The sequence below is a fragment of the Colobus angolensis genome, unplaced genomic scaffold, assembly GCF_000951035.1.
Source record: "Colobus angolensis palliatus isolate OR3802 unplaced genomic scaffold, Cang.pa_1.0 Scaffold59, whole genome shotgun sequence".
NCBI classification, from domain to species: Eukaryota; Metazoa; Chordata; class Mammalia; order Primates; family Cercopithecidae; genus Colobus; species Colobus angolensis.
This window is the reverse complement of record NW_012119487.1, coordinates 10,850,662-10,876,263: the sequence shown is the minus strand read 5'-3', so window position 1 is coordinate 10,876,263 and position 25,602 is coordinate 10,850,662. Positions and strand designations below refer to the sequence as shown.

Sequence of the window (25,602 nt, the reverse complement as noted above, 5' to 3'; positions counted from 1 at the left end):
AATATCTCATACAGACGAGTTGAACCAATGGTTAGAGGAAGCTCCCCATGAGCCTCCGTCCGCTTCCCCCCTGCACTCTCCCCTCCACTCTGGCGGCGTAGACGCTGCCCCCCCCAAGCCTCCGTCCGCTTCCCCTCCGCACTCTCCCCTCCACTCTGGCGTGTAGACGCTGTGGTGGTGTGAGTCATGTGATCGTTGTCATGCTGGGCAGCGGGTGGCCTCTGTCCCATCCGGCATCCTCAGAGCCCAGGAGGGAGCCTGGCCTGTGGGGTCTCCGGGCCCCTGGGATGTGACCTGCTATGGACAGACGCGAGCTGTGGGCAGTTTCCAGCAGCCACATTCGTGGTGGCTTCACCTCTGAGAACAGCACTGGGATGGCGACCCGCGTCTGCGTTCTTCTGCCGGGTTTCCAGTGGGAAGGATCCATTGGGCCCCCACATGTCCCCACATCCAGTGGCAGAGCTGCTGCCTTATCCTGGGCCCGTGAGGGACTGACCGGTGTGGTTCCATGTGACCGACCATGACCTGCCTCTGCATCTTTGCCTGGCTTCCATGCCCGCCTGGGAAGGACAGGGCCAGAGGGAGACACTGCCTCACACAGAGGCCGGGCTGCTGCCCCAGTGCTGCTGCGCCAGTGCTGCTTCCGGGCTGGGAAGAAGGTGAAAGCTATTTTCATGCAAACCTACGGGAGGGAAAAGGCTTCCCCCAAACATCCGCTGGCAGCACGTATGCTGGGCGCATTCTCAGATGTCAGGTCTGTGCAGCGTCCTGCGGGGTGGCAGGTAGAGCGGGGCCTTTCCCTCCAGGGCAAAGGGTGCCGAGGTCACGGGAAGCCCTGACCTGGGCCCCAGGTCCCCCACCAGAGCTCCCACTGCTGCAGACCTGACCTTGCATGTCGGTGCTGAGACTAACACGTGGGGGTTGGTGCCTCTCCGCAGCAAGGTCAGCCCTGTTTTAAGGACCGTTTCCATTAAACTGAGTTTCTGAAATGATTTCTTGGTGAAATGTGTGGCTTCCATTAACTCACCCTTGGTATGTCTCATTGTTGTTTTAGGATGGGAGTCCCAGCTTCTGGAAACGGGGTTCCTGGGGATCTTCCTGTGCCCGCTGTGGACACTGTCGAGGCTGCCCCAGCACACCCCCACATCCCGGATTGTCCTGTGGGGCTTCCGGTGGCTCATCTTCAGGATCATGCTCGGAGCAGTAAGTGGAGCTCTTCTGTGCGGTGTTTGGGGAATAACAGTGGCTCTTTAACCTGTGCGGCTTCTAGGAAAGGTGAGGCTGTTTCTCTCCGCCCCCACCACCCTCTGTCCCCCCGTCGGCATGGCCTGGCTAACAGCCTGCTCTTCTGCCCCTTCAGGGGCCTGTGTTTGAACCCTGGGGGCTCGGCTGGCTTTTCCCAGGCGTGTTCGTGATCACCATTTCTGGGAAAGAGCCACACCTCTGAGTCCATTTCAGGAGACTCAGAGAGGAGCACTGGGCGCCCTGCTTCCCCCACCAGCCCTCCTGTGCTTGCTGGAGTGTCCGAAATGTTTCAGAGCTTGTTTTTAAATGACAGAGTCTCAGACCATGGTGGGCGCGTTGGCAGACATATTCGAGGGTGAAGGAGGCATGAGACCCGCCGTCCTGACGCTCAGGGAAAGCGCGGCCTCCTTGCGTGCGGTCTCTCAACTGCGTCCTTCTTCCCGGGTGCCTGGCCTGCTGGGCTTTGGCGTCTCTTAGGACAGCCAGACTGTCCAGGTTCCCTGCCGAGCCCTGGCGTGGGGTTGGCGGATTCCCTGCTGGGCCCTGGTGTTGGGGTGGCGGGCTGTGTGTGCTTCCTGCCCAGCCAGGGGCTGCCCATCTGCGTCTGCCCTGCACACGGTGAAGACACATGCCAGCCCTGTGTTCAGCTTCAGTAAATGTGACCTCTGAGTTCACAAAGACATGATTTGCACTTTAAAATCAGGAGCGACGTGGTCCTTTTGACGTCTGCTGCACTGACCAGAGCTACGCAGCTCTCACTTTCTCTTCCGCTTCACATGCTTTGTTAGTAAGATTTTAATTTTGGGCTGGAATGATAAAATCTTCATGTTTTTGTGTTGGAAACCACATCATACAGATACACTCTCTGAGCATCTGTTCGCTTAAGTGTTTCATGGAGGATCCGCCGAAGACGTACAGAAGAGTTGGGCACAGCCCCAAGGAAGTTGTCCCTTGGGGAGCACGTCCCAACAGCACGTGCTCACGCCAGGGCCACGGCCAGAGCGCACCGCCATCTCGGCCACTCCTGCAGTCCGGAACGTTCCTCTTTTCTCCCTGGCCTTGAGGCGTGGCTACTGTGCCTGTGTTCAGCTTCAGGTCATTCGGGTAGGGGGCCCGAATGCTGGGCAGCCCCTTTCACCCTGTCCCCCGGGGCAGCTTCAGACACTTCGGACACCCAATCTCGACACAGCACCAGCCACGGACTCAGGAAGCCACGACCTCACGTGGTATCATGTAACGTGGTTCGCTGTAACGTGGAGTGTGGTTTGGAGTAGCGTGTAGCGTGGTTCAGTGTAGTGTGTAGTGTGGTTCAGTGTAGCGTGTAGCGAGGTTCGGTGTAGCGTGACTCAGTGTAGCATGTAGTGTGTTTCAGTGTAGTGTGTAGCGTGGTTCTGTGTAGCGTAGCTTGGTGTAGCAGGTAGTGTGGTTTGGAGTAGCGTGTAGCGTGGTTCAGTGTAGCGTGGTTCAGTGTAGCGTAGCTTGCTGTAGCGGGTAGTGTGGTTTGGTGCGCTGTGAGGGGCTGTCTGGGCCCATTCCTCACCATGTGTTCCCTGCACCGTGACGCCCATGTCTGGGCATAGCTCTTCTTTTTGTCTCGTTCATCTCAGAGCTCCATCCCCCTGCGGCTCCCATCTTCCCCAACGCCTTCCTTTTCTGCCCCTCTTACCCGCATACCTTGTGTCTCACCAGCACCAGCCCTTCACCAGTGCTGTAGAAACGTCAGCTGTGCATGGAGTGGACTGGCCGTTTCTTGAGGAAAATGGGGCTCCCTGGTGGTACGCGAGCACCTGATTCCCTTTATTCCTTTTCTGGGAGGGTTACATGGCATCTCATGATGAGCACTTGCCGGGGTTGGGAGGGGTCACTGCAGGCTCAGCCGCACGAACAGGAGACCCGCAGAGAGGGACCTCAGCACCAGGGCCCCTCTCACCCCCCAGGACAAGGTGTCCAGAGGGTTGTCCCGGGCAGGGAGCCTCCCACTTTCCCCCTGCCCTCTGCGGCATGCCAGCTTCAACTCAGGTGTTCTGCCCCAGCCTCACAGGGGTGGTGGGCACCCGTCCACAACGTCACTGCGCACCTGTGGATGGTGGGCACCAGGGCATCCCTGACAGGTTGGTTTTCTGGGGCTATGGGGAGTCTTGGGCGTTTACTCTAGGTCGGGCGGGGTCCTGACTGAGTGGGTGGGTGAGTGGCTGCAGAGCCTTCTGGAAATGGTGTCTGGCCGGGTCCTGGCTGAGGGGTGGGTGAGTGGCTGCAGAGCCTTCTGGAAGTGGTGTCGGGCCGGGTCCTGGCTGAGGGGTGGGTGAGTGGCGCAGAGCCTTCTGGAAATGGTGTCAGGCCGGGTCCTGGCTGAGGGGTGGGTGAGTGGCTGCAGACAGTTGGCCATGGCTTGTTGGAGGAGGGCATAGCTGCAGCCAGCATCCAGATCCCACAGGAAAGTGGGATGCTGACTCCGGGTTTATTTTTCCATTTAATTAGAAAGACTAGGAATGTTTCCATGGCTCCTTTTCACAGGACATTGAAATTCTTCGTTGTCTCCAGCCAGAGTACAGATACTCTCATAGGCTGTGGGTCCTGATCCGTCCAGGACTTAGTTTTAGGTTCTACCCTCTGCTGACTTGAATATACACAGAAGCGTATGTGGCATTTCAAAGGACTCTGTGGACGGCAGTGTCAGGCCGAAGCCCTGGGAGAGAAGCAGAGCTCCAGGGAGAGGAGCCAGCCCCACAGAGGAGCCGACAGGCGGTTGTATGCAAAGCTCCTGATGCCAAGAGTTGAACAGCTCCCACAATGCCTGGTGGATGCAGGGATTCATCGGCTCATCGGAAGCACCTTTTATGGCATTTTGATTGACTGTTAGTGCCAGCTGGATAAGAAATTATCAGTGCACTACAAGGCGCAATTACTTGATAGACTCTTAACGTTGGTGTGATTGATGTTCCTTTGGTGGAAAGCGGAGGTGAGTTGATAAGAAAGAGTGACAGCAGCAGAGTATCCACCTGTTGATGAGGAACTGCCCTGTGGACAGAGTCAGCTAGGAAGGCAGACGCACCCTTCCCCGGCTTGTGCACCTGGGTCAGAACCAGCGCCACACCGTCAGGTTGGCAGATTCACTCAGAAACCAGCACCTGTGGTTCTGTGGCCTGGGGGGTTTCAGATGCCCTGATCACTGGGTTCCTCAGAGCCATCTCAGGGGGAGCCCAATGGCCCTCCAGGTGAGGGTGCCAAGCAGAAGGGAAGGAGAAGCCACAGCTTCTGTGCCCTCTTGACCTGGACGTCAGCTGCAGGCCTCAGGGTCACCACACACAAGTCAGTTGTATTTCTTTTTTTTTTTTTTTTTGAGACAGAGTCTTGCCTTGTCGCCCAGGCTGGAGTGCAGTGGTGTGATCTCAGCTCACTGCAACCTCCGCCTCCCGGGTTCAAGTGATTCTCCTGCCTCAGCCTCCCGAGTAGCTGGGACTACAGGTGCCCGCCACCACACCCAGCTAATTTTTTATATTTTTTTAGTAGAGTCAGGATTTTACCATGTTGGCCAGGACCTTGTGATCTGCCCACCTTGGGCTCCCAAAGTGCTGGGATGACAGGCGTGAGCCACCATGCCCAGCAAGTCAGTTGTATTTCTATATGCTAGGAGAAAATGTCAAAATGAAAATGTTAAGTATAGCATTTATAATAACATTCAGAACCATAAAATAGGAAATTTTAACAATAGAAATGCAGCCTGTATGCCTCGAAAGATACCACACATTGCTGAAAGTAAGGAACACTTCAGTAAATGGAGAGGTATACCATGTTCATGAATCAGTCTGCATATTGTTCAACTGTCCGTCATCGCCGATCTGAGCTATAGAATGCATGACATCCCAGACAACCCCAGAAGGATTGTTTTTTCCAGAAATAGATCAACTGACTCTTAGATGTATATGGAAATGCCAAGGACCTAAATAGCCAAAACAGTTTTGAAGAAGAATAAAGATGCAGGAGTCACACTACTTGATTCCAAGATTTACTGAAAAATGATAATAATGGAGACAATGTGACACAGATGTTGTTAGGGTTCCCTCGAGGGACAGAATTAATGGGACGAACATATATGTAAAGGGGAGTTTACTGAGTATTAACTCACACAATCACAAGGCCCCACAACAGGCTGCCTGCAGGCTGAGGAGTAAGGAGAGCCAGTCCCGAGTCTCAGAACAGAAGAACCTGGAGTCTGATGTTGGAAGGCAGGAGGTGTCCAGGACAGAAGAACGATGCAGGCCGGGAGGGGAGGCCCGTCTCCTCTCTTCACCTTTTCCTGCCTGCTCGATATTTGCTGGCAGCTGATGAGATGGTGCCCACCAGATTAAGCTTGGGTCTGCCTTCCCCAGCCCCCTGACCCAAGTGTCAGTCTCCTTTGGCCCCACCCTCACAGACACACCCAGGATCAGTACTTTGCATCCTTCAACCCAATCAAGTTGACACTGAGTAGTAACCATCACAAGGCGTGAGGACAGATAGCTGCATCCGTAAAACAGAGAACCAAGAAACGGTCCCACACCAAAGTCAGGATCAAGTGATTTTTGGACAAGCCACCAAGTCAATTCAACGGAGAGAAAGAAGCCTGTGCAGCAGTTGGTGCTGGAAGTCCCGGATATCCATCTGGGTTAAGTGAACCCCCTCCATCACCACACACAAATGTTAATTTGAGATAGATTGCAAACATGAAAGCTAAAACTATTAACACTGCTTGAAGGTAACGTGGAATACTTCGTAATCTTGTGATAGGCGAAAGTCTCTTACGACACAGAAAACATTAACCATAAAAGAAGAGAATGGCTGGGCGCAGCGCTCCCGCCTCTAACCCCAGCAGGTCAGGAGGCCGCGGCGGGAGTGTCCCTTGAGCTCAGGAGTTCAAGACCAGACTGGGCAACGTAGTGAGACCCTGTCTTTAAAGAAAAAGAAAAAAATACATACATTGGACTTCCTCAAAATTAAAGTCTTCTGTTCTTCAAAAGAGACCATCGAGAAAATGGCAAGGCACAGATCAGGAGAAAATATTCACAATGCTGTTAGGCCTGACAAAGAACCCGTATCTGGAATACATAAAGAATTCATCAAGTTCAGTAATAAAGAGAATTTGATTTTTTAAAGAGGGAAAGGATTTTAGCAGGCACTTCACAAAAGGAAATATGCAAATGGCTATCCTAGCACTTGAAAAGTCCCTCCGATGCATTGGCTGTTAGGGAAACGCAGAGCAAATCTACGCTGAGATGCTTCCTCCCCACAAGAACGGCTGGAATTACCAAGGCTAGTGAGTCAGCACTGGCGCTCCTGTTCATATGCTAAGGCTGCCATGAAAATACTACGGGCCAGGGGCCTTCAGCAACAGGGATTTATTTTCACAGTTGTTGGGGCTGCAAGTCCAAGATTGAGGTTCTTCCAGATGATTTGGTTTTCAGCAAGGATGTCTTCGTAGCTTGTGAAAACGCCTCTCTCCGTGTCCTCACGTGGCCTTGCCTTGCAAGGACACTAACCCTGTCGGATCAGGGCCTCCCCTTATGACCACATTTAACCTTAATTAGCTCCTTAGCAGTTCCATCACGGGGGTTAGGGCTGCAGCCTGTGAACTGAGCGGGACACAGGCATTCAGCCCATCGCAGCAGGGTGAGAGGCAGGGGACGTGCGCCTTGCCGGGGAGCAGGTATGGGCTCCAGCATGCTAGGAGAGAGTTCACCTGCTCCCATCCCGCAGCCCAGTGTTTCCACTCATAAATAGTTACCCCAGAGAAACAAAACGCTTGTAATAGCACTGTCCGCAAGAGTAAGGACTGGAAACGGCCACAGCCCATCAGCAGGAGAGCGGATAACACACGGCGCCACATTCCCAACATGGCTGTGGCTCCTCAGCATGAGGAGGAAGAAACTACGGATGTGGAAAGCGTGCGGTGGTCTCAGAGCTGGTGAGACACCAAGGAGTGTGCCCCGAGCGAGTCCCTTCGTGGGAGGGTCAGAACAGGCCAACGGTGCGTGGGACGTGCTCAGAGAGGTGCCTTTGGGATTCAGGTCGGGGCTGACGGAGTGGAAGTTTGGGAACTTTCGGAGCGCTGGGAGTGTTCTGTATCTCGATGGTCAGCCCGTGGTTCAGAGGAGGGGCCGGCAGGAGCACTGGGGAGGATGAGTAGCATCACCGCCACACAGCAGAGACAGACGTCCCTGGGGGCAGTGCAGAAGTCACCACACCGAGCCAGACTGTCCTCGGCCTTCCCTGGGTTGAGCACCAGATGAAAACCATGTGTTTTGAACCCTGGAAAGACAGTCGGCCCAGTCAGAGCCAGAGCCTGAGACAGGCGGCCCCAGGGCGCAGCTGCAGGAAGCTGCATCCTCTCATGGGCTCGAATAAGGCGGGGGACGATGTGTTCCCTCAATGGCTTCTTGGTGTCCCTTGACATCCAGGAGTGTGAGGTGAGGTGAGGGCTCTGAACCGGGAAGCTGACAAGTCAGGGAGAATGCCAGGCCAGACGCATCGGCCTGCGGGGGTGGAGCAGAGCCTGGCACTCCCTGTCCTTGCTCCGTCTCACTCTGGCTGCTGCCCTGGCCCAGGGCTGCCCACCCCAGGCGTGTGGCAGAGCAAGCCTGGCTCCCAGAGCTCCCCCCAGGCCCTGGAGCGGCAGGTGGCGGGCATCCTCACCCCAACCCATGGCCGTGCCATGCACAGGATAGCTGAGCTTGCCACTGCCACAGGGTGTTGGCGGGTTGGGGCAACAAACAGGGCCCAGGTGCTGGTGGTCAGGCTGGCTGTATGTGTGGGTCAGCTGCCACCTGACTGCGCTGGAACAAGAACCACCCCCGCCCACCCCTGCTGCTATCCACCCGGTTCTGGGCCGGCCCTGGCTGGGCTTCGGGGATCCTCAGGTTTTGCGGGTTGTGGCTTCCCGGGGCCGGGCTGGAGCCGTCATGGAATCACCACGGTTCCTCACGGACACAGGCGGGGCTGGCGGCGCCTCTCCACCCTCCTTGCCTCAAGCTGCAGGGACAGCACCGAGAAGCCACATGGACCCAGATGGCCTCGCCCAATTCTGACTCGGGGCTGTCTCCAGCCTGCATCCCACCGGGCTGCACACACACGGCTTCTCCCGGAGCCCTGGGGCCTTTCCCTCGGGTTTTGGCTGGGTTTTCTGCTTTAAATGAGTTTATTTCAGTCGTGTCAAAGTGAAGGTCTCTTTCCCTCAGGACGTGATCAGTGACGTTGCTGTCAAGTCACAGTGTTTAGGGCAACAGATGGCCTTTAATGACGCTATATAAAAAAATAATTTCCCGCTTCTTTCCCCATCTTGGTTTTGTGAGGACAGAGCATCTGTGTCTGGGGGCGGGGGTGGGTCTGCATACTCTGTGGCCAGCAGGCAGCAGACACCTGTTGGTGGAGCCCGCAGCTCTGTGTCCCAACACCTCTGTGCCACCTGCATAGGGGCAGAGGGTGGGTTTTCCGTGAGGCCCCCTGGAGCCAAGGCCACCCTTGATCACTTCCTGCTGATGAACTGGGCTGTGTTGAGGTGCAGCACTCTCGGCTGCAAACGTTCTCGGAATTGAGTTGGGATCCTTGTTGCTGGGAATTCTCAGACCTGGACAATATGAAAGAGGAGACCACTTGATTTTTAGTTTGGCCCCTGGAGAACTGAAAAGCTGGAAATCCGTTTTCTGTACCTTCCCGCTCCCAGCCCTCCCCTCACTCCCCACCTGGCTTCTGTGTGGAGGGGGCGTCTGCATGGGCTGTCCTGCTGTGGCTGCAGGTGTGCAGACGCCCCCCGCCGCTGTGTGCTTCCTGCTGGAGCCCACTTTGGTGTGAGTGTTGCCTGGCAGAGGCATCTCAGACCCACAGGAGGATAAAGAGAAGCCAGAGAACTCATCATTCCAAAAACTGGCCAAGTTAAAACATGATGTCTGGCCGGGCGCGGTGGCTCACGCCTGTTATCCCAGCACTTTGGGAGGCCGAGACAGGCAGATCACCTGAGGTCAGAAATATGAGACCAGCCTAGCCAACATGGTGCAGTCTTGTCTGTACTAAAAAAACACACACACATAAAAATTAGCAGGTATGGTGGCGGGCACCTGTAATTCCAGTTATTTGGGAGGCTGAGGCAGGAGAATTGCTTGAACCTGGGAGGCGGAGGTTGCAGTGAGCCAAGATCGCGCCATTGCACTCCAGCCTGGGCGACAGAGTGAGACTCCAGCTCAAAAAAATAAAATAAAATGTGATGTCCAAACTCACACCTGTGTAGCTCACGGCTCTGTGGGGCTCACACCTGTGCAGCTCATGGCTCTGGAGGGCTCACGCCTGGCTACAGCACCCACAGGTAGGGCCTTCTAATGCTCCTATGTGCAAACTGTCTTGGTCCTCATTAACACTAGAAGAAAAAGCAACAACTGAAATGTGGAATATGTAAGCCCACAGTGTCAACAATTTTTAGGTCAGAATCGAGCAAAGGCCAGGGAGCTATCATATAGCCAGGCTGTATGATTGCAGGTGCCGTGGAAACTCCAGTAACTGAGATGCCGCCATGAAGAGCTGCCTGGGATTTACAGAAGCCTTAGGCCAGTCAATGTGACCACTTAGATAAGATGGACAAAACCCTTAAAAAAGGGTGCAGGGGGAGTGCCGTGCACAGTGACTTCTTTTCTCAAGGAAAGCCAGGATTCGGGACCCGCGTCAGAGCTGAGCCCCACGTCTCTCTTTACACCCAGACCTGCTCACCTTGTGTGGGATTCAGGCCCAAGTGTGCGGCATCGTGCAGTGGAGACTCCGACCCTCATGGGCCAGGGCAGGAGGCCTCCCGCGTCCAGGGCCCGTGCCTCCCACGTGTGTGCTGCCGCCGCAGGCATCATGGGGTCGGAAGGAAGGTGCCAAGGGCTCAACAGGTTTGCGCTTTAATGTCTGCTGTTTTCCCACAGGCCCAGGACTGTCTGCAAAGCTCTTTACGCTGAGCGTGCTTCACCCCCGAGCGTCCCAGAGGGTCCGCAGCCCATGGGAGGTGTGGGTCATGGGCAGCACTGAAAGGCCAATGTGGAGCGGTGCTGCCGGCACCCGGGAAGAGCTGACTTTGAAGTCCACAGGCTGCTGCCTGGCATCAGAGCCGCTGGTGAAATCACATTAAACGTCATGGAATCAGTATCGGCATGCAGCCCTGTGAGGCCAGGATCAGGCGGATGTGCCACCGTGTGTGTGTGGAGGGGCGACAGGCCTGCCCTGGTCCTAGGCAGCCACACTCCAGAACCAGAGCGATTATCCTAATTGCTTTATTGCATCAGTGTGGGGGCAGCTCATAGGAAAAGGGGCTTCTTTCAGGCCCATCGCCTTCAGGGAGACGTGGACCACCCGGAAGGGGCAGACCTCTGACTCCAGCACAGAGGCATCGTGGGAATTTTTAGTAAATGATGTCTATGGCATCCTGACCTCTGGCCCCAGCTGCAGCCCCCTGTGAGGCTGAGCCCAGACCAGAGTCTTCAAAAACGCTTTGTGCCTCCAACCTCCAGCGTCTGTGGGCAGAGCTGGGGCAGGAGCCGGGGTGCTCCTTGCAGCTGAAGCACATCAGCCTCCAGGGCGAGCGTGTCTCAGATCCCTGCGCAGCCCCCGGGACGATCACACAGGACATGTTCTCCTGTAATCTTCAAAGGATCTCCTGGGTTGTGGGTGCAAAATAAAACTATGCTAAAAAGAGCACTAGTAATTCCTCTTCCCAACTGCACAGTCCAGCTCAGGTGATCTCCCAGTGAGAGAACCAGCCGCCGTGCTTACCATGCACACGCCTTTCTGGGTTCACGCCGGAAGTTTCTATTGAAGTGCACGTTGTTTGCCAGAAAACAAAAATAAAAATACAGTAAGTCCAAAATCTCTGCTGTCTGATTTCTAGTTAAAACCGCGATCACAGCAAGAGGAATTCACGTGGTACAGTGACTAGAGCAGCAACTTCCGGAAGGCAAACCGATCCTGTCAGAGAGACAGGCAGCTGAGAGTCTACAGCAGACCTTGTGCTTCGGAGATGCCACGCCGTGGCGAGAACTGCCCTCCTCTTAATTCCCCTCCCCTGGCTAAGCTGCTAAGGCATGGTGATTCTTGGGGTCTCCCTGGTGTCTGGTGACCTGAAAGCTTGTGCCCCAAGTCTTGGCACCTGCATGGCCTGGCTGCCACCCCTTGGCTCTGCCCCCGCCTGGGCTGCTCTGGGCCCCAGCAACCAAGGCCTCAAGGGCACCCAGAGCCAGGGGAAGGAGCACTTCCGGTGTTTTCAGACAGACAAGCCTCTGTGAACAGGCCTTAGGTTCTGGAAGCCCAGGCTCTCCCGGCTGGCATTGGTCAGAAAGTCAGCGCCCCTGCCCACAGTGTGGGTCCCCTAGGCTCTGCGGCGGCCTGACTGTCAGCTTGGGACAGCCTTTCGCAGGTGCTTAGGGAGCAAACGGCTGCCCTCAAACTCATGGGAATTCACTTCCAGGCGGCAAGCGAGCCCAGGGCATTTGTCCAGGCCCAGGTCCGTTGGTCTGCAAGTTGGAGCCCAGTCAGTGTCAATGAGCCAGTCAGCTGCGTGTCTGAGGGCAGAGCTTTGTCCTCAGTGTGAAGCCACGGGGGCCCTGGGTCCCCTTCGTCAGGAGCCACGGAGACGCTGACCCACCACACTTCGATGCTCAGACCACTGTTCTGAGGTGTCAAGTGGCCCAGAGGTGAGGCCCCTCCTCCAGAGGACGCCTGCCACGCAGAGGACGCCTGCCTACCCGCCACGCAGAGGACACCTGCCACGCAGAGGACGCCTGCCATGCACACAGCCCCTAGTGCAGCTGTGCCACAAGGAAGTCTGCATGCTGAACTGAAGCACTCGGGAACACAGCCCACCTCCCATGCCAGTTCTCTCTTGCATGAGGGCAAGAAAGTGCGGATATCATCCCAGGAAAACGGGAGAGCCACGGAACCAGGCGGGACCCCAGGCACCACCCCTGCCACGCCTGGGCCCCCCTCAGATATGGAGACGAGAGGGCCTCGATAGACCCCACAGTGCCTGTGCCCATGGAGCCTGCCGGTGGTCTCCTCACCCTGAGACACGGTTTCCACCCACCCCCAGCTCTCAGAGCACTCGGGGAGAAGCAGTGGCTGCTGCAACAAGCCTGAGACCCCTGCAGCTGCTCACAGGGGCACCAGGCTCTGACCCGGCTCCAGGGCGAAGCTCTCGCCTTTGAGTTTTCTCCTACAGAGGGAGGACCTGTCGCGAGTAATTCCCTGTGTTTACAGGTGGGGAGGAAGGGCCACTGATGTGGGCGAGGGGACCCTAATGCCAGGAGGGTGGAGGAGGTTGTGGCTCGGAGGGAGGCCTGGTGGCGCTGCCTCCTTGAACACCACGTTAGCCAGTGCTTTCAGGGACTGTGGGGGCTTGGGTCTGTCCTGAGCCACTGTGCAGGGGGCTATCACTGCAGGGTGGACGGCAGGCCTCTGGGGGCCAACTGAGAGAAACGAGGTATGCACAGAGTGCCTCTTTCTGCCGCATAAGACTGTCAGATGCTTCGAGTTTCCAGATGGCAGATTTGGGGAAGTGTGTCCCAGGACACACCGGCATCAGGAGAGGAGCTGCTGCAGCCGCACGCTGCGAGGCTGGAACATTGCCGACAGGCCTGGAAAGTTCCGGCACTCCGAGCAGAGCGGGAGGGTAGCACGGGCAGTGGGTCCCCGGCTCCCTTTGGGTCTGCTGCGTTTATCGGCCTGTCTGTGCCATTTTTTTTTTTTTTTAAGAATTAATTTTGGGCTGAAAAGCCTCAAAGAAGGCTTTGTTCCTTTGACACTTGCTCTGGAAGAAAAAAAAAAAAATCCGTGGAAAATCTGACATCTGCAATGTAGAGATAAATCAATAGATGGGAGGAATATAATTATCTTCCACTCCTGAAAGAATTTTTCAGATTTTTAAGTGTCTCATATCAGCTTAGAATTTGAATGACATTTTAATTATTTTGTTTTTTTCTTCTTTTCCTGGTTTGAATCTCCATAGAGTTCCACTCTCGGATTCTGCAGGGAGCAGAGCTGGTGCTCATGTGGGGGAGCGGGGGCGGTGGCTGTGCCCCTGCCCGGTGGAGCTGTGCATTTCATCAGAAGCAGTGGCTGCCCTGGGCATGGGCAGTGCCTTGAGGAGTGGGGCCTGCTCCACCCGGTCAGCTGGACGCCCTCGGCTGTTTTCATGCATGTTTGCAGGACAGGAGCCCAAGCGGGAAGCAGTCTCTGGTGATTTTGTGATCTGAGCAAACCCAGCTTCCAGAAGACCTGACTCGGTTTTTAAGGCAGTTCACCCTTCAGGTCTTTAAACAGTAACACTCCTGGGTGTTTGGTGCCCTCCCTGCCGCTGGGGGCGCAGGGCGTGTGAGGGCGGGGACGTGCAGCGAGACCCTAGAGGCGGTGATGCCGGACCCAGACGTGGCCCCGCCAGACGTAGCCTTCACAGTGTGCGGGGTGGCTGAGCCTGAGAACTCCTCCGAGGCGCATCTGTGGACCGCGCAGCTTGCGTGTGGGTGGTGTCCCATCTGGCTCACACGTGGAGCAGGTGCCTGTTGCTTGGTGTTCCTGTAGGGCCAGGCTGGGCTCTTGGTCCCACTCCCCTGCCGTTTCTCATTCGTGTCCCTCTCAGCCACGTGCCGTCCTTCAGGGCACAGCGCAGCCCCTCCTGGCTCTCCCACTCCCCCGCCAGTCCCGTGGGCCCCGTGTTCCAAACTCGTTGGAATTGGACGCGCCCCTCCCCTGCCCAGGTCGTCCTGCACAGACAGCAGCAGAGCCTGCTGCCTTCTCGGTTACATGTAGCCAGAGAACCTGGCGGCTCCTGTGCTGCCTGGCCCTGGCTTGGAGCCTGCAGCCACCCCGAAGGCCCTCCCGTCTGTGGTCGGTTTTGTGTCAGCCTGGCTGGGCTGGGGTCCCTGGTCCATCACCAAATGCTGGCCTCTGTGCTGCTGGGAGGTATTAATGTTTTGCAGACGTGGCTCCAGCCCATGATGGGGTGACCTGGGGAGGAGGAGGCTACTGGGAGCCTGAGGCTGACCCGACCGGGCAGGAGACCGAGGCTGGAGCTGGGGCTCCCCAGAAAGGAGGAAATTCCACCCCAACGGCAGCTCCAGCCCCTGCCCTGGAGGTCCTGATGGCCTCCACAGGCCTCAGGCTGCACCCCCCACCGTCTGGATGCCAGTCTCCCACAATGGGACCACGACTGGCACCGTGGTGGAAGGGACCCTGCATTCCAGGGACTCCTGGGCCTCCCGCTGTGGCCTCCTCAGCCCTGCTGTGCCTCATGCTCCTGCCTGAGGAGTGTACCCTCACCCTCCTCCTCTTCCCTCATGGCCATGCCCACCCTGCCCTGGGGCTCCCCGCCCAGGCCAGCCCTCTCAGCTCTGTCCAGACACGAGCCAGCCTCCGCTGTGAACAGATTGTGTTCCCCGAATTCCATTTCACATGGAAACCCTGACCCCTGTGTCATGGTACCAGGAGCCAGGCCCGACACCCCAGCACGCCCATGGAGGGAGCACTGGCTGATGGGAGGCGGCCGTTACGAAAGTGTCCCCAGAGAGACCCTCACCCTCTTCCCACCATGTGGGCAACCGCGAGACAGCACCACCTGCAGCCCAACGCAGCTGCCCCAGAGCCCACCATGCTACACCGACCGTAGCCGTCGGCTCTGAACCTGCGGCATGGATTCCTGTCCTTTATGTGCCGCCGCGTCTGCCACGCCTGGTGGCTGTCCTGCCTCTCTGCACCTTGTCGCACCTGCGTCTGCAGCACATGGCCTCTATGGGGTGGAGCAGGACCTGGCACCTCACAGGCACTCAGTGCTTATGTGCCAGGTGGACAGTCGGGTAGACAGGGGACAGGTGGGTGGATAGCCAGGTGGGCGGACGGTCCGGTAGACAGGGGACGGGTGGACAGATGGTCAGGTGGACAGGGGGACTGGTGGGCAGACAGCCAGGTGGACAGGGGACGGGTGGGCGGACGGGCCGGTGGGCAGGGGACGGGTGGGCGGACGGGCCGGTGGGTAGGTGGATGGAGCCCAGGGGATTTGGCCGGGAGTGGTTGTAGCAGCAGAAACTCCCGTCATGAAGGAGGGCTCACTTCCGCATCTGTGCAGTCTCACCTTGGACGCAGCCAGTGTGTGAGAGACGCTGGATGTGAATCTGTGTCTCGGCGGTGATTTTAGGGCAGGCGGGAGGAGGGGTCAGTTGTTTCTGACTTGTGAAGGAATCATCTGAAGCCGTGAGTGCCCCAGGGAAAGCGGATGGGTGTGGGAGCCGACCCCTCCCTGGATGCTTCACTGTGGCCCAGGCACTGCAGAACCCCCACCCCCACAGCCTCCCTGCCCAAGTCCCACCTTCCCCAGTGCTGACGGCTCCCTCTGCAGACCCCTGGAAGCCTCTCCCATGCCCCAGGCATCCTCACAGCAGCGAGTTGCAGTGTGTGGGAGACACACGGGGCCTGCGCCTGGGCTCCCTTTGTGCCGCAGGGGGCGTGGCTGAGACGCGTGTGCACTGGGCGCTCCCTCCTGACTTTGGGCTCATCCTGGAGGCTCTGAGAAGCTTCCCTCTGACACTGTCCGTGGGGTCTGTGCAGGGCGTGGTGCATTTGTCCTCTTTGAAGACACGCAACTTCTATAGCATGATGATGCGTGGAGCTCTGAGAATGAATGTTGGGGAAGGCGCACCAGGCGCTGACTAGAAAAAGGAAGCCGCCGATGCTCACGCCTGCGGTGTGCACTTAACTCCTGTTCATCAAAGCAGCCCTGAATCTGCCCTCCCCAAATTCCCCCTTCCCGAGTGTTTCATACGTAAGGTCCCCTCCCTCACGGCACCTGCAGCCCAGATCCACGGCCTTCGTGGACGGTTCGTCTTCCCGGGAAGCTGTTTCTATTGGGGCTGCTGCGTCCCCAGCCCCCGTGACTGACTATCCCTCTGCTGTCTTCCTTGCAGGGCCTGATCAAGATCCGGGGGGACCGGTGCTGGCGAGACCTCACCTGCATGGACTTCCACTACGAGGTGAGCGTGCCATGCAGGGGGAGGGCAGAGCGCCCGGCCTCACGCCGTCCCATTCCCACTCTTCGTGGGGCTCAGTCCTGCACATGCTGGTGAGGTGTTGTGTCACAGGGTCACCCCCAGTTGATTCAGGACATCCTCTCCTTCCTTTCTCCGGGTAGGGTGGCCACACGGGGGCTTGCAGGCGCCCCTCACTTGCTGGGGCCACGGGGACGGGGTCCGTGGCCCTCCATGGTCTCGAGTGCAGTTGGTTTGCTCTGGTTCCTGCACCGGCACCCTCTGCTGCTGTTGTCCGTCCTGCCCAGGCCTCCAGGCCAGCCCCTCCTTCCTGGAGTCCACAGCTCCCCACCATCCCGACAAGTGCCTCTTGGGGGCTTCCTGGCTGTGTGCCCAGCCCCTGCCACGCAGAGCTGTGGCTCCATCATTACCTGGACACGGGCAGGTGTGTCCCACAGGGCAGGTGGGAACCACAGCATAGTTCCACTGTGCTTGGCCCCCAGGCCCAGGCTGAGTCGCTTTAGATACCCCGGTTCCTGCCAACTGTTCACGAGTTCATGTAGGGGCTGCGAGTGGTCTGGGGCCTGGAGCTCACGAGTTCATGTAGGGGCTGCGAGTGGTCTGGGGCCTGAAGCTTGGACAGTCATTTGTTCTCAGTCCATGTGGGAGCCTCCAGGTAGCACCATCCCCACCCTGGGCCTGTGTGGTCATGGCCACAGTACACCTAGAGCATCTCAGGCCTGGACACCCCTTCCTGCATTCGGCCCATCGCTCACACCTGCACATGGAAGCCAGCATTGTCTGCGTGCCACCGACGCCGGTGGCAGCTGTCTCATTGCCTTTGCATTTTCTGCCAGGGTTGCTCTGGCACTCACCATCTCCAAGCGTGGAGCTGGTACCGTTCTCACGTGGCGCCTCTGCTGCGATTCCGGGTCTTGGTCCACGTGCTGGCCTAGGACGGGCATTTGCACCTGCGTTTATTGGCTGTGTCCTGACTTTATTCTTCAGGCTCTTGAGATCTCCCCGTACCCCATCAAATGCCCCGCCTTGCTGAGGACCTGTGAGCTCCTCTCTTTGTCTGAGACCAGGTTCTGCTGACGGTCGGTGAGATACCAGAAAGCGAACGCTCTCAGCTCTGTGGCTGGATGGTCCCAACACAGCCGTGACAGGCAGCAGCCGCAGAGCACACGTGCGTGAGAGGCTTTCGCCAACAAAGCTGTGCACACCGCAGCCCACGCCGGCCACCCTGCCCCCGAGAAGGTCCAGCGCCCTCAGCCCAGGTCAGGAAAGCTGAGGGGACCCGTGTGTCCAGACGCCCTCAGGACAGGTCAGAAAAGTTGGGGGGGACCCTGTGTCTCCCCCATCACCCTCAGGACAGGTCAGGAACGCTGGGGCAGGGGGCCATGTTTCCAGATGCACTCAGCCCAGGTCAGGAAAGCTGGGGAGCCCCTTGTCTCCAGATGCCCTCAGGACAGGTCAGCAGAGCTGAGGGGCCCCATGTAAGGTGCCCTCAGGATGGGTCGGGAAAGTGTGGGGAGGTCCCGTGTCTCCAGACGCCCTCAGGACAGGTCAGGAAAGCTGGGTGGGCCCCTTGTCTCCAGGCCAGAAGCTCCACAGCGCATCTCACGGAGCCCGCTGGCTCAGCACAGGTGGGGACAGCAGTGGTGCACTGGGCTCAGGTCCACAAAGGCTGGGTGCTGGTGAGGACCATCCCATGCAGGTTTCCTTTGGTGAGAGACACTGAGGTGCCCACCCGTGTCCCCGCAAACACTCTGATGTCTTCTCTACGGAGTGGCTGCCTTTTAAAGCTGGTGTCAGGCATCCTGCGCTGTGTCTCTTCAGTGAACGTGGCTGCTCTGGGCCCGGGAGTGTCTCAGGATCCCCAGGACTCACCTGGCCAGGACCACCAGGGTGTGGTGTTTCTGAGGGGCGGGTCACGCCACAGCTGCGCTCTGGTGAGGACGCAGGTCACAACTCTTGGGGAGGCTGGCCGGGGGGCCCCACAGCTGCCTGTCAGCACTGCCTTCCCCTGTGTCCACGCGGCCAGCTGGGATGCGGTGGGTCCCTTCCCGCCCCCGTGAGCACCCAGTTCTTCCTGTGCCCCAGAGGCCCAGGACTGCCCTTCACTGGAGCTCTCTGCTGTGTTGTGTGTGGGGAGTGCTCTGTGTCCACCGCCGACTCCACCAGTTCAGACATGGCCCGAGACGGTGGACAGAGTGGGCCCAGCCTGGAGCACAGAGGCAGGGGCAGCCCGGGCCTGAGGGATGGCTCTGGATGTCTCGAGGCACCCTCGGTGTCACTGCCACCCGGAGGGTTGGCCACAGCAATGTCCGGGCCACAGACAGGGCCTGCGGGCAGGGCCCAAACCCACTCTCCCTGTAGCTTGCAGCGTGGCTTTATCTGGGACCGCCTTGTGAGTAGTTAAGATGAAGTCAGCGTGGACTGTGCTGAGCCCCAACGACTCATAATCCAACGACTATGTCCTTAGAAGAGGCCCAGACACATGGGGGGTCCTGTACCCACGTGGCTGAGCTTCCGGAAGGTGGAGCTTCCTGGGAGGTTGGATTGTGGCTGGGGCCACTCCCCTCTCCAGACACTGAGGCTGCAGTGCAGGGTGTGCGAAGTCAGGGCCCTTTTCATCCACATCCCAGGACAGGCTGAGCCTTGGCTCACAGAGAGCCTTGAGCCTGATGTCCTGATGGTCACACGGGGTCCAGGGCCAAGCCGGGCAGCTTGAGGCTCTGGTGGCAGCTGCTGTCCCGGCGGGTGGGGCCGCCCTGCCCAGCTGTAGAGACTGTCCTCGGGGAATCGCGTTTCAAATCCCACCATGACCTGAACAGGCATGGGGGAGCCCCGCTGAGCTGGGAGAGGGCCCAGGAACCCCTTTTCTTGCATCCCGGGGGCCCCTTGGGGCTCCAGGAGCGAGTACCTGGAGTAGCCAGTGTTCAGAGCAGTGCGGCGCCGTGCCTGCAGCGGGTAGACCGCCGTGACAGGGCTCTTTGCGGTTCACTGTGTCCCCTGGGGCAGGGATGGCCCACGTACCGGCCTCAGGGGCCTGGACTCCACTCGACAGACGGAGCAGTGGCCATGCCCAGTCCAAGGCCAGGTACAGGGGGCAGTGTGTGGGGAGAGCGAGGACATCACGTCTGGGGACAGCTACATGGGGGCCCCAGGAGAGGGATGCACAGGTGGGCAGTGGCCATGAGGCAGAGGGGCCCTCAGCTGGGACGGGAGCCGCAGCCCCCTCTCACCTCAGACTTGTCTCTCAGACAAGGACGCTCCTTCCCGTGTGTCTTGATGACGAGGCACTGGTGAAGGTTTCAGGAAGTCAGGGTGTCATCTGCGAGCCCAGGGCCCTGCATGAATCCTGTCTCCGAGGAGGACTTGATTCCGGAAGGTGGCAGGCCCCTGTGTACAGCCCCCGAGCTGCGCCGTCTGCCCCACAGCATCGTGGGTGGGGACCGCAGGCCCTTTTGCTGTCTTCCCGCTTCTTGCTGGTCAGATAAGGAGTCGGGGGTGCCCCTTTCTAGGAGAGTTGCCCCTGTGCTGTGGGGGCCGCTGAGCCCCTTCCGGAGCCTGGAAACCTCCAGAAGTTTCAGCAGCACAGAGAGAAAGGCACATGCACCCCGGGGACACCTCCCTCGGGACTCCTCCTCCGGGCTCGGGAGCTCCGAGTGTGCGGACTTCTCTCCCCAGAAGGAACTGCTCAGCCGTGGCTGTCCACAGCCTCACACCCCAGACTCGCCGCTTTTTTCATCTGCTGGTAACGAAAGGCAGTTGCCAGCAAATTGAGTTGGTTAAGCCAGAAGCAGCGGGGGAGGCGTCCCCAAGTTCCAAGAGAAGAGGCCGGTTCCCCGGAGGGTGAAAGGCGACGGGGCAGCTCTGCCTGAAACTCCCGACAAGCCTGTGGCCTTCCACGCATGGCGTTCCCAGATCTCTGTAGACTCCACCAGGATGCCCTGCAGCTCACTCAGCTCTGACGCCCTCTACCCAGAGTGAGTGCAGACCCCGCAGGCCAAGGGCTCGGTCCCACGAGACACTGGGAATGCATTGATGGCCGCTTGCTCTCAGCCAGCAGAGGGACCAGAGCCATGTCCTCAGCCCTGTCCCAAGGACCCCCAGGATCCCAGGGCCAGCACAGGACAAGGGTTGGTGACCAGGGACAGGCGCCATCCGGAATGCGGCGGGCTGTGGGGAGGGTTGCTGCGGTCCCCATGTCAGAGTGGTCTCCTGACCACACGGATGCAATAGCAGGTTGTGAATGTGGGGGTCATGCAGCTGCTTTTAGCAGCAGGGATGGCACTGGCTGCTGAAATGGAAAATCCAGGCCTGTCCTCTGTCTGCACTTGGGTTTTAGGAAGTCAGCTGTCATCGAGAAGGATGGGGTGAGGACTCCCACGGATGGGTTTTGATGCAGAGAAGACTCACTGGATCTGGAGTACATGGACCCCGAACATTGCAAACAAGTCTCCGTTGCTTTTTAGGGGAGTTGAACGTAACTCTGTTGCTAGAGGGCTGCGGGAAATCTAGCACCATCATTCAGTCCCACGGTGCTCCTTCCACGCCTCTTCCAGAGCTGCTTCCCAGACGCGGCACAGGGCAGCCCCTGCCAGGGCCTGGGCGGGCAGGGACCCACGGCCACTTCACTTGCTGCCGGCAGGAGTACCCCACTGAGCTCCACCCCCTGCATCCCAAGTCTTGGCCCAAGGTCAGGCCTGTCTGTGAGTTTGGGCCGATGTCGTGGAGAACTACAATTCTGTCTGCTAAAGGACACTCTCAGGGCTACAGACAGGTCCCGTGATGGGCACGGAACCTCTCAGAGTTGGCTCACTACGGGGACCAGGCCACGCACCACAGACCCTCAGGGAGCTGCCTGGGCAGGGCGGGGGTCCCCGAGATCTGCCTGGGGCCACCTGACACTCCTGGAGCCAGGGTCTCCCAGCCTGCGGCTTGGGGGTGCGTCTCTGGCTCCCACACATGCGGGCGGAGTTTTAGACCAGTGGTTAGAGAGATCCAGAAGCACTGCCCCTGCCCGTGGTCACTCTCTGCACCCTGACTCCAGGCCCAGGCCACGGCCATGCCTTCCAGGGTGTCTGCGACAGCCCTGCTCACCCCGAGGTGCCCACGGAGAGCAGAGGCCATTCGTGCTAGGAGCGTGCACTCTGCGTGGGGCGGGCCACACAGAGCAGCCCTCGCTGGACTGGGCTCCCAGAGTTCTGCGGGGCCTCCGGGTGTGGGTGGGAGTGACTGAGGGGGTGCAGAGCTGCTTTGGGTGCCCCTGGGGGACAGGGCCCTGCTGCCCAGAGCAGCCTTGCTAAGAGAAGCCTTGCTCATGCCCCCCTGCCCTCCCAGCTCCGCCACAGGTACCGAGGCCGCATGTGTGCCAACAGTCCCGGCGGGAGCTGCAGGAATCCGTGTTGACGTGCTCAGCCTGGCCTGGCCACCTTCCACGCAGTGTATTTTGTGGCTGGTGCGTCCCCGTGTCAGGCAGGCGCCCCTTTCCAGCTTGCCCCCTCAAGGCACACACACAGCACAGCGGCTGGGGCTGCCCCTGGCTGCCTCCCAACAGGGAAGCTCAGCACAGCCTTTTTTCCTCGTGTGTCCCAGGACCCACCCGGCCAGAGTTTGGGCCAGGAGATCCTGTAATGCCTTTAACTACGACTAGGGGCCGTGGGCTGCCAGCCCCCTCAGGCTGTGACTGGATGTGAGTCACCAAGCGCCCTCAGATACGGTGGCCTGCTAATGTGGGAATAATATATATCCAGGTTGGCGTTACCCTTAAAGACTGTAAATGTCATCGTTAGGGGAACCGTGCCTAAATCCCATCCAGCATGCTGGGAGCTGAGGCTTCTTGCCTTGTCTCCTGGCTGTTTTATTGGTTTTTGTAAGAAGATAGTTTTCTGTGTGTGCTGGGGGCTGGGGAGGAGGGGCAGTGCCGGCCTGTGGAATGTCAGGGGCCTCGGGTGGGAGGAGCCTGGGGAATGTCCAGGGCCTGGGGGGGAGGGGTCCTGGGGAGTGTCCGGGGCCTCAGGTGGGAGGGATCTCTCGGGTGGGAGGGGCCTGGCCTGGCAGGTGGCCCACTGCAGGGTGGTTTTGGCAGGGCCCGGCTGACAGCCCCAGGCCCATGCCCTGGCATCACCCGGCAGAGCAGCCCACCAGGCCAGTACAGGCCTGAGGAGACACCGGCCTTCCCTGGGCCTGGATTTCCCGCTTCTCCTGGGGTCCTCTTGCCAGGGACAGCCGCGGCTGTGGGAGGCAGGGGTGCCACCTCAAGGTCAGCAGTGCTCACTGCTCTTCTACCTATGCAGCCGAGGACGGCAGCGCGTGCATCTGAGCCCTGTTCTTACGCAACCCTGTGCTGCCCACCCTCCACGCGCCCCTTACTGGCTTTTGTGATCCCGAGCAAGTTCTGTCTTTCCAACTTTAAACTGATCACCCACTACCCTAAGGCGGTTGTGAGAATCAAATGTTGTAACATGCACTGAAACGGAGGTTCTGTAAAGGCTCCAGAGGGATGGGAATTTTCCAGATCTCTTTCTGTTATTGGTTTCTGATTTAATTCCTTTATTGTCAGAATGTATTTGATCTGCCCTGAGTCTTAAAATTTAGTCAGATTTGTTCTGAATAGACCCAGAATATGGTTCGTCGTAGTGAAAGTTCCATTTGAGCTAAAAACGAACAGTGCTCTGCCAGGGTTCATTAGATCAAGTTGGCCAGTAGTGTTTTCACCTCTCCTGTACTTCCTCATTTTCTGCCTGTTTTATCAATTATTGAGATGAGGGAGATGGAGATCTCCAACTCTAATTATGGATTTGTCTACGTCTGCTTGCACTTCTATCCATTTTGCTTCATGTCTTCTGAAGCTCTGTTATCAGGCACATACATATTTGAGAGTCTTCTGACCTGATGAACATTGTGAAATGGCCTCCCAACTCCTCCTCATATTCTTTGCTCTGAATTGTGCTTTGTCTGGTGTGAAGGTGGTCAGTCCAGCCTTCTCGTCGCTCGTGTTTATATGCTACGTTTTTCCACCCTTTACCTTTCAGCCTGTGTGTCTTCATATTTGAAGCAGATCTGTTAGAGCCAGAGTATGCTTGGGTCTGATTTTTCAATCCAGTCTGACAAGTCCTGCCCTTTATCTGGGTGTTTGGGCCGTTGGCATCAAATGCAGTCTTTCCCGGGGAAGGTTTCAGCTGTTGTCTTGCAATTTGTTTTCTGTTTCTCCCATGTGTTCTCTATTTTATACCTTCCTCTGGATTAACTGAATATTTTTGTGACTTCTTTTTATTTTCTTTCTTGCCTGTAACTTTTTTGTCTTATTTGTGTGGTGGTTTTAGGGTTTTGTTTGTTTGTTTGTTTGTTTGTTATTTTTTGAGACGGAGTCTTGCTCTGTCACCCAGGCGGGAGTGCAGTGGCGTGATCTCGGCTCACTGCAAGCTCCGCCTCCCGGGTTCCCGCCATTCTCCTGCCTCAGCTTCCCGAGTAGCTGGGACTACAGGCGCCCACCACCTCGCCCGGCTAGTTTTTTGTATTTTTAGTAGAGACGGGGTTTCACCGTGTTAGCCAGGATGGTCTCGATCTCCTGACCTCGTGATCCGCCCGCCTCGGCCTCCCAAAGTGCTGGGATTACAGGCTTGAGCCACCGCGCCGGGCCAAGTTTTAGAGTTTATATTACATACCTTTAATCCATAACAGCTCACCTTCAAGTTATACTAAGTCTATTTCATAAATGCTGAAAGAATTTTACAACAATATTCTACCAACAGTATTTTCCCCTCCTGGTCTTTTGCTATGATTGCCAAACAGTTCGATTAAACAGTCCAGTTATCTTTCAGAGACGTTTCATTCAATTGGAAGAAGAGCCTCATTGCGTATCCATATACTTACCATTTCCAGAGCTCTTCTTTCCGTCTGTGATCATTCTCCCTCCACCTAATGTTACCATTTCCAGAGCTCTTCACTGCTGCGTGGAGACACAGGTTTCAATCTGTGATCATTCTCCTTCCACCTAACAGACTTGACACTTCTTCTAGCATAGGTGTGCTGGTGACAAGTTCTTTCAGCTTGTCAATGTCTAACAAAGTCTTTATTTCACCTTCATTTTTGAAAGAGATTGTTGTTGGGTATAGAATTCTAGGTTGACAGGTTTAGTACTTTAAAGATTGTACCCTACTCTCGTCTCATTTGCATTATTTCCTATGACAACTCCTTATCTACATACTCTGTAACATCTTTCTCTATTTGCATGTAAGATTTTTTATCCCAAGTTTTGAGCAATATTCGATTATGATGTGTAGTTTGTAACACTACTCTAAGAGATATGCTTCAAATACGAAGACACACACAGGCCGAAAGGTAAGGGGTGGGAAAACATACCATACAAACACAAGTGGCAAGAAGGCTGGACTGGCCACCTTCACACCAGACAAAGCAGAATTCAGAGCAAAGAATGTGATCAGGAGTAAAGAGGCTATTTCACAACGTTCATCAGGAGGTCAGAAGACTCAAACATCTATGCACCTGGTAATAGAGCTTCAAAAGACATGAAGCAAAAATGGATAGAACTGCAAGCAGACGTAGACAAATGCATAAAGTTGGAGATTTCAATAACAGATAAAGCAGGTAGATACAAAATAAGGATATAGAAGAGTTGAAAAACACTACCAACCAACATGATCTAATTAACATAGGCAGTTTGTGACAATTTATTTGTCAATCAAACGACAATCAAAGTGATCAATAGTGTCATACTGTCATGTAGTAAAATGTGACCATTTGGTTATTTGGTGTCATTTTCCTCATGTTTTTTGTGCTTGGAGTTCGTTGAGTTGCTTGAATCTATAGGTTTATCATTGTCATTACATTCAGAAAACATGTGGCCAGTGTTTCTTCAAATGTCGTTTCTGTACCTCTCCAGGATGTGAGGAGGCTTACACAGGTGTGAGTGCTGAGCCCTGTCTGGGGTGGAGGGCGTGCGAGTCAGCACTGAGGATCTGTTACCCAAAGACTCAGAAAAACTTTTACTTTGGTTTCTCTGAAATGGACTTTTCCCACTAACATCAGAGTTCCACACTGTTTGGCTTCTGGATTCAGGCTGTTTCAGAGATCTGCTATTGCCCAACACACCCCAAGCCTCAGTGACTTAGAGCAGCAACATCTCTCCTCTGGTCCCGCGATGGGCTCCGCTGGGCGGCTCCTCTCCCCTGGTCCCGCGATGGACTCCGCTGGGCGGCTCCTCTCTCCCCTGGTCTCGCGATGGGCTCCGCTGGGCGGCTCCTCTCTCCCCTGGTCCCGTGATGGGCTCCGCTGGGCGGCTCCTCTCTCCCCTGGTCCCGCGATGGGCTCCGCTGGG

At 57.0% G+C, this 25,602-nt stretch overlaps 1 protein-coding gene across 1 annotated transcript in view; it reads left to right on the top strand.

Moving 5' to 3' along the window:
* Positions 1-25,602, top strand: part of LMF1 (lipase maturation factor 1) — a 110,769-nt gene that overhangs the window by 53,412 nt on the left and 31,755 nt on the right. Inside the window, exon 5 of the mRNA XM_011962454.1 lies at positions 16,191-16,256. Within this exon, the coding sequence (XP_011817844.1) occupies positions 16,191-16,256 (66 nt within the window). The remainder of the gene's footprint in view (positions 1-16,190; positions 16,257-25,602) is intronic.